General features: G+C 39.2%; 3 protein-coding genes across 3 annotated transcripts; 1 reads left to right on the top strand and 2 right to left on the bottom strand.

The window, feature by feature from the left end:
* Positions 1–695: 695 nt before the first annotated feature.
* LOC125239886 (ADP,ATP carrier protein) lies at positions 696–2,571 on the bottom strand. The gene has a single exon (XM_048147651.1). The coding sequence runs from the start codon at positions 2,333–2,335 to the stop codon at positions 1,433–1,435; it is 903 nt and encodes a 300-aa protein (XP_048003608.1). The 5' UTR covers positions 2,336–2,571; the 3' UTR covers positions 696–1,432.
* Positions 2,572–3,426: 855 nt separating this feature from the next.
* LOC125239917 (transcription initiation factor TFIID subunit 10-like) lies at positions 3,427–5,951 on the top strand. Its single transcript, XM_048147690.1, has 3 exons — positions 3,427–3,730; positions 4,819–4,912; positions 5,452–5,951. Exons 1-3 carry the CDS (start codon positions 3,540–3,542, stop codon positions 5,575–5,577), a joined length of 411 nt encoding a protein of 136 aa, XP_048003647.1. The 5' UTR covers positions 3,427–3,539; the 3' UTR covers positions 5,578–5,951.
* A 4,039-nt stretch (positions 5,952–9,990) lies between these two features.
* Positions 9,991–11,170, bottom strand: LOC125239877 (peroxynitrite isomerase THAP4-like). The gene is made up of 2 exons (XM_048147605.1): positions 10,918–11,170; positions 9,991–10,701 (listed from the first exon to the last, which is right to left on the bottom strand). The coding sequence occupies exons 1-2, from the start codon at positions 11,054–11,056 to the stop codon at positions 10,343–10,345; spliced, it is 498 nt and encodes a 165-aa protein (XP_048003562.1). The 5' UTR covers positions 11,057–11,170; the 3' UTR covers positions 9,991–10,342.
* Positions 11,171–11,496: the final 326 nt, after the last annotated feature.

Raw genomic sequence — 11,496 nt, 5'->3', positions numbered from 1 at the left:
TCAGTCGCACGAGGTCGGTCTAATGTACGCAGATAGATCGTAGGTGTCAGGGTTTCGAATCCCGGTCAGAAATTAAGTTTTTGTTTTTTGTCTTTTTTTTTGTTTTTGTATTTATAAGAGTTTTTTTTTTATCTAAAGACGTGATATATTAAAATAGAACCGAGCGAAGCTCGGTCGCCCAGATATTGAACCCTTTATTAATGTAAAATCACAAATATTGTCTAGTGAAGAAGCTGGAATGAACCCCTTTTTGTAGGATTTTTTTTATACTTTTACCTTTTAGGAACAACTATTCTGTATTTAGTACAAAGAACAATATTTTACAAGACAAATAATATTATTAAGTCCTTATATTTCTGTCAGATTTTTTTTTTTAATTATTTTTAAAAGTTCAGAGATTATGTAAAAGGTTTCAATCTCTATACTCCTGTAGAGATTAGTATTTGAACCTTTTTCTACAAAATCACACTGGCAGTATAAGTTCTTTTTAACTATTGTCAGTGTGTCAGATGTGACAGAATGTACAAAGTCATTCATGTTATTTAATTTAATAAAGTTAGAAATGAATTGATTTAAATATTCATTATGTAATGTTTAGGCCAGAGGAATGGCTAATTATTATGAAGTGGGTAAGGAGTGCTGTGGAGTGCGGAGGTGACTGGAATGTGAGAAGACTAGGAGAAAAGAAAATCAGGTCATTTTTAACATTATCTATATTATAATCACTCGTATTTACGCATGAATTTTTCTCACAAAAAACTCACGCCGAGGAAACAAGATTGTTCTTAAAATCGAGATGTTTTCGACAACTGACCTACAGCTTGGACTGAATGTTACCTACGTACAGAGTGCTGTCTCGCGTTCGGAACGCGACGAATATAGTCGTCCCTAGCATTCACACTGCAGACACTACCGTTACATAACAGCTCGAGAATCACATGATTTAAAACAAATCACAGCAGATAATGTTAGCATTACATAACACTGTTAAAATACACTTCCAAAGTACAAGGACGCACTCACTCAGTGTTCGCGTGGAGATACAATAATATATTGCTACACTCACTCACAACACAACACTGGAAATAGATCTCGGCCTTGCCCTCAATGGGTGGAATGAAATGAGGCCGTTACATAATGTCACCGGCTCTGAAAGTGGTCGCTCTGAATCAAATTATAGTACAAATTATGTGATTCCAAAGTCTAGACTCGCTATCAAGGCAAACTGAGCGAGGCGAGGCGGAGCAAGCTTATGTAACACTCGACATTTACATAATAAAACAATACATATTGGAATCAATGTATAACACTTTATTTAACTAAAAATAAGTTACTAGGTTCGTTTTTCGCTTCTAATAATACATGATTTTCAGGGAGCGGTTTGCGGTGATCGGAATCACAATAGAGATGGTAACAATTCTTAAGAGTAGATTTACAGGACCTTCTTGATCTCTTCGTATAGGACGAGCACGAAGGCGCCGCCGGTGCCTCGGAGCACGTTGGAGAAGGCGCCCTTGAAGAAGGCGGAGGGGCCTTCGGACTTGGCAATGGTGGCCCAGCAGTGCAGCGTGTTCTTGTAGAGAATGTCGCCCTTGGCGCGGCCCGACTGCATCATCATGCGCCTGCGGACCGTGTCGAAGGGGTAGGACATGATGCCGGCCACGGTGGTGACCACCTGCGCGATGGCCCAGCTGATGACGATCGGCGTGTTCTTGGGGTCGGGCAGCATGCCGCGCGCCGTGTCGTAGAAGCCGAAGTAGGAGGCGCGGTAGATGATGATGCCCTGCACCGACACGCCGAAGCCTCTGTACAGGCCCACGAGGCCGTCGGACTTGAAGATCTTGCTGAGGCAGTTGCCGAGGCCGGAGAACTCGCGCTGGCCGGCGCCCTTGCCCACGTCGGCGGCGAGGCGCGTACGCGCGAAGTCGAGCGGGTACACGAAGCACAGGGACGTGGCGCCGGCGGCGCCGCCGGAGGCCAGGTTACCGGCGAACCAGCGCCAGAACTGGGTCTTCTTGTCCACACCGCCGAGGAACACCTGCTTGTACTTGTCCTTGAAGGCGAAGTTGAGCGCCTGCGTGGGGAAGTACCTGATGACGTTGGCGAGGTTGCCGCGCCAGAAGGAGCTGAAGCCCTGCTCCTTGGGGATGCGCACGAAGGCGTCGACGATGCCCTTGTAGCGCTGGTCCTCGGTGATCTGCTTGCTCACGTGTTGGACCTGGAGCAGCAGCTTGACGCGCTCGATGGGCGCCACGGCGGTCTTGGAGACCGCGGCGGACACGCCACCGGCGATGAAGTCCTTCGCGAACGCGACCGGATCGGCGAGGTTCGACATTTTGAATAGGGTTCTACACTGGTGATGCCTCGCGGGCGTAGAGGTGTAGTCTACTTAGGTCACACACGGGATGGTGGATGCACGAAACACTAACTCCCGATATATGTTATCAGGAGATTTTGAGTAATTTCGTGATCGCGGGAGCACAGGGGTAGGTGTGTGCCTTTTTTGAAATTCGATCGATCACGTTCTCTCGCTGTTCTGCCCGTGGAGCGGCGCAAAAGAAGGAGGAAGGGGGCCAATGTTACCAACCTAGCGACGAAGTACCACGAGGCCAGTGTGGCCATAACAAACCGTAAGATCTCCCCGTATTACAATTTTAATTTAATTGTTTTTCTAATGTTTGTATGACCTTTTTTTGATAAATCACTCATATTTTAATATTTACAGGCACCCATATTTTTTTCTTATTTAAAGACATTTAAATGAGTATCAAAATCTGCTACTCGTCAATTTATATTTACATTTTATATCATTTTTATTTATATTTTATTTTTGCGAGTATATATTGGACATTTTATTAAAATATTTTTTTTTTAGTTTAAGTATTCTACATTTAATTTTAGTAATATTTCCTCGATGCGCGGGTAACTGTAATTATAATGGTAACACTTCCGTGACGAGCACAAATTGCGTTTCGTTACTGCATGAAAAAATCAATAGGATCGTTATGCAATCATTTCATCGATGCGTTGGCTACACAAACTACTAGAGGTTGGCTATAAAGTAGCGTTCGAAATAAAATAAAATATATATATATATATATATATTCCAACGAAGCTATTCGTTGGAGTATATTATGCTTCTACAAATCTTTTACCATTTCAATGTTTACTTTTTTACCTTTCTCATTTGATTCGATATATCGCTGCGATCAGAATTCAATATCCTCTGATTCTTTGATCTATAACAATTGATTACTTTATATTGATCTATATTTATGATAAAATAAATAAGTAGTTAAAGGTATATTATATTTCTGCATTTTTATCACTGGAGATATTATTTGATTGCTACGCCATCTATTGTGGAGTAGCGAACAACGTTAAGCTAACAAGACGTCAGTTTGACAATGTCAAATTGAGTTATTTATTTATCTGTGGTTATAATCATTTGCTTTGCGTCACTGACTCTACTAATACAATTTGTAAAAACAATTATTAGCCAATTTATACGACTATCCCCCGTGGTTGCAGTTTATTGGATGGAATTTAAGTTTAATAATATGCAGATGGGACGCATGGGATCGCCGTCGGTGGGGATGGACGACGACACCGGAGCGGGGCATGCCCTCAGCGATTTTCTTTTGCAGCTCGAGAATTATAATCCTTCTATTCCCGATTCTGTCGTCGCTCATTATCTAAACATGGCTGGTTTCGAGTCTCAAGACCCTAGGTGAGTACTTGACCAATGCACGAATGAAACGAACTAAAAGTGCCTTAGGTTTTATTGACAAAACATACGCTGTCAAATTCCAAATTTGTATGCCTTAGTGATTCTACTGGTATTCTCTTGTTGGTACATATTTTTTGTGTTATTTGTGCTTGTGACGACACTAGAATTTGATTAACCTTTTGACCGCCGTAGTCTGATATATCAGACAATCAATACATATCCAGCCCACCTCGCCGGAGCCTGATATATAAGACAAAGGTCTGATTTGGTTTTTATAGTGTATAGCGCGAGTGCAGACTTCTGGCCGAAGGGCGTGGTGTTTCGGCGGTTCCGGGGCAACCTGCCGAACCCTACGCCATGTCAGGCGACGCAACGGAGCCACGCTGTTACGTCGTCGCCTAAATAGAATATTGTTTTTTTTTTTTGTCTGATTTTTACTGTTGTGCTATATTTATACCTATTGTTTTTATTTTTTTAGTTTCACAGTGCTTTGGTTTTACTGTTATGCTGTGTAACTTATTTGAATAATAAATAAAAATAAATAAATAAATAAAATAAAGTGGTCCCATCCAAATGCAAGCTCTGATCTGCGTGGTGAAATTTTGTATTGGTGGCGCTACGGGCACGCTCGATGAAAAATTCACAGCGTTCAAAAGGTTAACTGAGTGCCCTCATGTCATGGGACACAGAAAGATTCAGCAACTTCTGGGATGTAAGTACAGGTTCTCGAGTGTCAGCAGTAGACTAAATTGGAGAAAAATACATTCTCCTCGTTATCATTAAAGAATTAACTGGTCTGTTCTAGTGGATAGTGACCCTGCCTGCTAAGCCCATGGTTCTGGGTTTGAATTTCAGTAAAGGCATTTATTTTGTTCTTGAGTTATGGATGTTTTATATTATTTCTATTTTCTATGTATTTGGGTATCATAATATATCATATATATAATTGTCTGACGCCCCCAACACAGGGATCTTTGAGCTTACTGTGGGGCGTAGTGTAAGAATGTCCTACGATGTTTGATATTCAATTGATGAAAATATGGCGGTTTTAACTAAATGGTAGTAAACGTTATGATGTGTTGTTACAGGTTGGTGCGGTTGATAGCGCTGGCGTCACAGAAGTTCCTGTCGGACGTGGCCAACGATGCGCTGCAACATAGCAAGATGCGCACTTCCAGCCAGGTAATATTTGACTTACTGAATGTTGGCCTACCCTAAGCTATGTAACTAGAAACAAAAAAATATCATATTATGGATATATTCTTTGTGAAAGTTAATGTTCACTGTTATTTTGTATCATTCAGTTCAGTTTAACTTTTCATTTACAATCTAACTTTCTATTCACTTATTTCTATTTAAAAATATTAATTTGTTACTAACCTTTAGACCTAAGAATATTGTACATTTTTATAAGAACTAGCTTTTGCCCGCGGCTTCGCTCGCATTAAAATCGAGAATTGCGGAATGCTCCACACAAGCTTCCAACCCCCATTTTAGGAAATGGGGGGGTTAGAAAGAGACAAAAACTAGCTTATGTCACTCTCCATCCCTTCAACTATCTCCTATTTCCACTTAAAAAAATCACGTCAATTCGTCGCTCTGTTTTGCCGTGAAAGACGGACAAACAAACAGACACACACACTTTTCCATTTATAATATTAGTATGGATAATATTTTTAGTTACATCAACTTGTATTAAACCTGCATGTTGTCGATTCCAGGTGAGCTCAAGCTCAAAGAGCCAGAAAGGACCGAAGGAGAAGAAATACATCATGACGATGGAGGACCTGGTCCCCGCCCTCCAGGAGTACGGCATCGTGGCGCGCAAGCCGCACTACTACGTCTAGGTTACGTCAGTTATACTCGGCGCAGACGATGGTGGTTCATATAACAGTTGCCAGGTGTAACTCCTCGGCAGTTGCAGCCATAGCCTATAAAGACTGCTTACAGTTAAGTGCAAAATTATGTTTCGAAATAATCGTCTCATAAGTATGGTACTACGCTCTTATTACACCGGACTAAGATGCTATGGGACATATTTTTGAGTAAGATGTGTACACCCATAGTTTTACACTTGGCTTGCATTACCGACGACGTCATGACGACCGGTCTGGCTCAGTCGGTAGTGACCCTGCGTGCTGAGCCGCGGTCCCAGGTTCGAATCCCGGTAAGGGCATTTATTTGTGTGATGAGCATAGATATTTGTTCCTGAGTCATGGATGTTTTCTATGTATATAAGTATGTATTTATCTATTTAAGTAATTATATCGTCGCTTAGCACCCATAGTACAAGCTTTGCTTAGTTTGGGGCTAAGTTGTTCTGTGTAAGGTGTCTCCCAATATTTATTTATTAGACAGGCCATTTGCCAGTTACATATTATAGAAAAATGTAATAGTCTATTACACTATCTTAGAGCAATTGGTTTAAAATGTTGTAGATGTAGTTTCTAATGGGTCGGCAACGCTCATGTGACACCCCTTGAATTTTTTTTTTTTTTTAATAAAGCATGTTTATTTATTTAGACTTAGAGACATGTGGTTAAAACTTAAAACTTATTTCTTCAGTTAATTTGTAAATTATATGAAACCAAACGAGGAACTGTCATATGAACCATCATTCGATATTATATATAGATATAATGAGTTTATGAACTTTTTATATTGTAAAGTCTATAGTAAAGTTGCTAAGCAAGTTGATAATACATTGACCTATTTCTATCTCATGTACATACTAAGTTTCTGTCCTGTAGTCTATGCCACTGTGCGAGCGGGATAGGAGTATATAATTACTCACGTGCGATAGAGATAGAAAATGGCAGGTCACTGTATGAAATTATTTAGGCTTGGCATCCTTACTATAGTATGTCTCGTTTGATTATCATGGCAGTTGCGTTCATGGGTTGAGCTAATTTCGTTTGTGATGGTGATGATTAATAACGTATTAATGACTAAATTAATTTTTAACAAGCAGAAACGTCCGCTAACGATTCTAAACATTTTTATATTAAAGGAAAAATCCTTCCGCAGCTCAATTGGTTAAGAGCAATGCACGGATTGCAGAGGATGCGGGTTCAAGTCCCGCCGGAAGCGTAAATTTTTCCATTTTTTTTCCTTTAATATAAAAATGTTTATTAAATGACTATGAGTATACAAAATATCATCAGTGACTGCCTACCATCAGGCAGGCCGGATGCTTGTTTGCCACCATATGTGGTATAAAAAAACAAGTTGATCTTAGTTGCCATCCCATTTGAAATTGCTTTCAATTCTTGAATTACCTGTGAAGATGAAATGAGGTATTATTATAGATTTAATAATAAGAAAATGGGTAATAATAGGCTAGTTTCCTATATTTAAAATAAAATATTTTAAGCAGTGCACGAAATAAAGCACCACATAATTAGAAGAATAATATGGACAGTAGTTATGTTTAAACGTAATTTTTATTTAATAAGTCAAAGAGAATGATATAAAGTAAATGAATTGACGGTGACGTCACTCCTCAGTATTTCATAGTAATTCCATATTAGCAAATCGTTTTGACAGTTCTTAAAAAGAAGCTGATTTGACTAGTAGGAAACTAGCCTATTGTCCAAACAGTTAAATAAAGCTTAGGTGACGATTCACTGCATTAAAGAAACTTTCGTGACAATTAAAATTGGTGAAAACTATCTTAAAAAATAAATGTTTATATTTAATTTTTAGAGTTCTATATTTCAAGCATAATTTACTAAGCTCGAGCTCTTAAAGCTCGGCCACACATGCGCGTTTTAATAGCGTAGGCCGAGCGGTAGCGGAGCGCAACGAACGGTGCGCCGGACGAATGCTGACGTTGCGCCCAGCGGACCCCGGCGAGAACTAACGAGCGCGGATTGCGAGCGGAACCACCGCTATCATTGCGCTCCGCTGACGCTACGCTATCAAATCAAAACGCTTTGTGTGGCGGAGGCTTTACTGTTATTTGTCAATAAATATAAACTTCATCATAGTTGTTATCAAACTGAGTGTGAAACTCTTGCTTACAGTTATACTATTCTAGATATCGTCACTACTTTTAAAAAATCTCGTATCTCACGCTGTTCCTCAAAGTTAAAACGCAGTAAGTGTATATGCATTCCATACATACTTACTACAATTTTCTTTTCATTGTCAGATGAAGATACAAGTTTTTTTAAAAGTAGTGACGATATTCTCAATCTTCTGTGGAGAATATTCTAACTCAAAGAAACCTATAAAAGGTGCAATAGCAATAAATATCATGATTAGTATGTTGCTTTCAACAGTGCTCAATATACCCATGTTACAATGAAATATATGTTACTTAAGTTTAGAATATAAAATAAAGACATCAATTTAAAATTCCCTTTCAAAATCACCTTTATTTTGTGTTGGCAAGGGATGTGCATTTGCCCTTAGCCAAAGAGGATCGAGTATTAAAGAGAGCTACTGTCAAAGTAAAATGTGTAATCACAGTGCATAGACTGCCGGCCATCTCACGACACAGGCTTAAAACTTTTGAACCTCAGGTTTGACAATTTGGCCCATATTCTTAGCTTGATATGTGTTAAAATGTCAAATATTGATATTAGCGCCATCGCCAAAGGTGTACTGCCAATACTGCCATCTAGCTCATCGTACCTTTTTCTGTATGGTTTTGAGGTACGTTTTTTTCTTAGACTTTATCTGTCTATACGGAGTTACATATGTCTTTGCCCTTAGCAAATCCTTGATGTTTGTAAACAGTGATAAGTTGATAACATTATTTTTTTTTTGTTTGACATAATTCTAATTCCCATGGCTCAGGTCCCGTAGCCGAATGGCATTTCTGCGACGCGAAACGAAATCGAAACGCCGCAGAAAGGTAGTCTGGCTCTGTCGCGCCAATACGCGAGAGCGATAGAGATAGTTAGCTACGAAAGAGATATTATCGTGAGCGTTTGTGCATTCGGGTACGCACACAGGTCTGCTAAATTGTTTTTGAAAGTGGTTCCGCACAGAACTGCCGGCTTAGCCGAAATTACGATCGTCATGGAGCATTTCTTTTTTTTTTTGCCACTTTTATGAAGTGTGATATTTTTGAAAAAAAAAATCCTGTTTCTACTCAGAATTACTAGCTTTTTCAATTCAATTCAATTCTTTATTGCTTCCATGTTGGTACATAATTATTACAGGTGGCAGATATAAAAGGTAAGGCACAAACAACACAACATGAGACCCTGTTAGGGTATTGCAAAAAATATAAATAAAAACTATAACTAAAATATACACAAAGAATAAATTAATAAAATACATTATTGAATACATTATTTATTTTTTGAATCCTAGTAGTTAAAAAAATTGTCTCATACGATTTTTTCTTATTTTGTTACCATTTTTCATACATGTTGTATGGGGTAACAAAAGAGGAAAGTAACACTTTTTGTCTCCCAGTGAGATTGAAAGTACTCGTACAAAGTACATTTGACCTAAAATTCCCTAAAACAATCAAATTTTTTTTATAGGAAAAAAAAAGAAATGCTCGTTGACGCTAGACGCCGCCGATCGAAATGCATTTGGGCTCTGTCGCGCCAATACGGAAGAGCGATAGAGATACAGATGTAGGGCGAAAAGGGTTTCCTTCGTATTGTTCCGGAAACGTTCGTATTTGTCATGCTAGTTCAGTCAATGTCAGTACATCTTGCACTGAGACTGACTGAAATAGCATGACACGTTCGCACGTTTCCGTAACGATTCGAAATATTTTCGCACTACTGTAGCGATATTATATTATCGTAAGGTTTTGTTTATTTGGGTACGAAACCTGACCTCTTCATGAGCAATTGTAGTATTCGGTCGAGGGACCTCACCTGAGATACAAAGTCATCAGTTTTACTGTCACCTTCGTCGCCATAACTTCTGGCACATTCTATGTGGAACTATCTGTACCCATCATAGGGTGGCATTGCACTTTCAATATCAGGCGGGCCAGCACGTATAGGTAAAACCTAGCACGTCAGGCCGTCCTTTTCTCACTATTTGTAAGTGCGATAGGGACTCACCGGTAAGGTTTATCACACTAATGTGCTTCGCCGCTGGAGGCTACATTTTGCATAAAGAGAGAGAGATGTATTGCACATTGTATCAAAAATTGAACTAATAATGGAACACCACTCTTAAAAAAATGGGTTGCTTTAGTTTGTAGGTCTCAAATTATAGCAATAACATTGTTATAGTTATTATTTATGTGAATGTACTAACTGACTATGAAATAAAACAAGGGATAAATTAGACAAGTCTTTTATTTATTCAGTCCTTTAGTGCTGCAACATTATAGAAGTATTGCAAGATGTGTGCAAGTAGTACAATATTGCCAACTAGTTCAGATCTAATAAAAATATCGCAAAATCTACTTTGAATATACTGGAAGATATGTCTGCAACCTTCAAATAAAGTGTGAAGAGAAGCAAGTTTGCTCCATTGTAGCCACATCTTCGCCTCGGCTACTCTATGGCCATGAGTAAGCCCATTTATAGAAAAAAACAAACAATTTGGCTCTCTAAAGCTTACAAATAAATTGAGAGGTGCTATAATGCTCCACCATTATACATAAAATAAATATTGCTTAGACTACACTTAGGATTCTTTGGTATAAACAGCCTTCAGATGCTCAGTGAGTGGTGTGTCATCAGTCTCCATATAAACAGTAACTTCCAGTGTGCCAGGATCCAAAAGCTTCCACACTCGCTTCAAGCTTTTAACGAACGGTGGCTTCGCAAAAGACATCCGGGAAATACTAGTAGAAGTCAGGACAACTTGTTGAGTCTCCGGTTCAACTTGGCCTTCCTCGAGTGAGGTTAGCCCGAAGTTGTGGCTGACGATGAAGGCGAGCTGGTCGGAGCCGGGCTTGATGCGGAGGAAGCCTCGTTCCTGGTGCATCGGGGTCTGCTTCTCCGGATGCCGGGATGTGGAGGTGAAGTTCAGCATTGGTTGACCTGTGGGAGATGTTATCAATTTCTAAGCTGATGCGTAATTTTTAGGATCTTAAGTGGTAAGTATATATATATATATATATATTAAAAATGCCTATCAATTTCTAAGCTGATGCGTAATTTTTAGGATCTTAAGTGGTAAGTATATATATATATATATATATTAAAAATGCCTAACATTATAAAGGCCTCAACTGCCTCAAGCAACTAAATAATTACCGATGCAGGTGAATTCCAATACTTCGTGGTAGTGAAACTCCGGAATGTTGGGGTACTTTCCGGAGCCGCTCTCAGTCTTCCAGCGGCCGGCGAGCCAGCTGACCGGCTTCAGGGCTTCTGGCATTTCTACAGCTGCCATTATCACGTTTTATTAAATAAGCTTTTGTGGTAAAGCCAGCGATTTATTAAAATACCGGCAGAATCGCAATCTTTTACAAGATTTCGCAAATAAGATATTGACATTGACAGCTCGTCGTTGGTGAGCGTTCAGATTCCAGTATTTTAAACAGAATTTTTCTTTTTGTTATCCGTAGATACTTTCTGAGTAACCTGCAATCTCTGTTTACTATTTTTATAAGATTTTAAATATAATGATTTTGTTAAAAATTGACACAGACAGTTGTTGCAGAACCAGATTGTAAAATTATAAAAACAAAAGGCATATCCTGGTTTTAGAACGTAAGTTTTGCGGTGCAATATTCTATGGAGTGTTGAAGTTGAAACTTGAAACCTCCGAGCTTGAAACATTTCTTTCTACTCGCGATCACATAGTGATTCAATGCTCTTTGTCGTGATTGT

This window comes from Leguminivora glycinivorella, chromosome 26 (genome assembly GCF_023078275.1).
Source record: "Leguminivora glycinivorella isolate SPB_JAAS2020 chromosome 26, LegGlyc_1.1, whole genome shotgun sequence".
NCBI lineage: Eukaryota > Metazoa > Arthropoda > Insecta > Lepidoptera > Tortricidae > Leguminivora > Leguminivora glycinivorella.
This window is presented reverse-complemented; position numbering and strand designations above follow the sequence as displayed.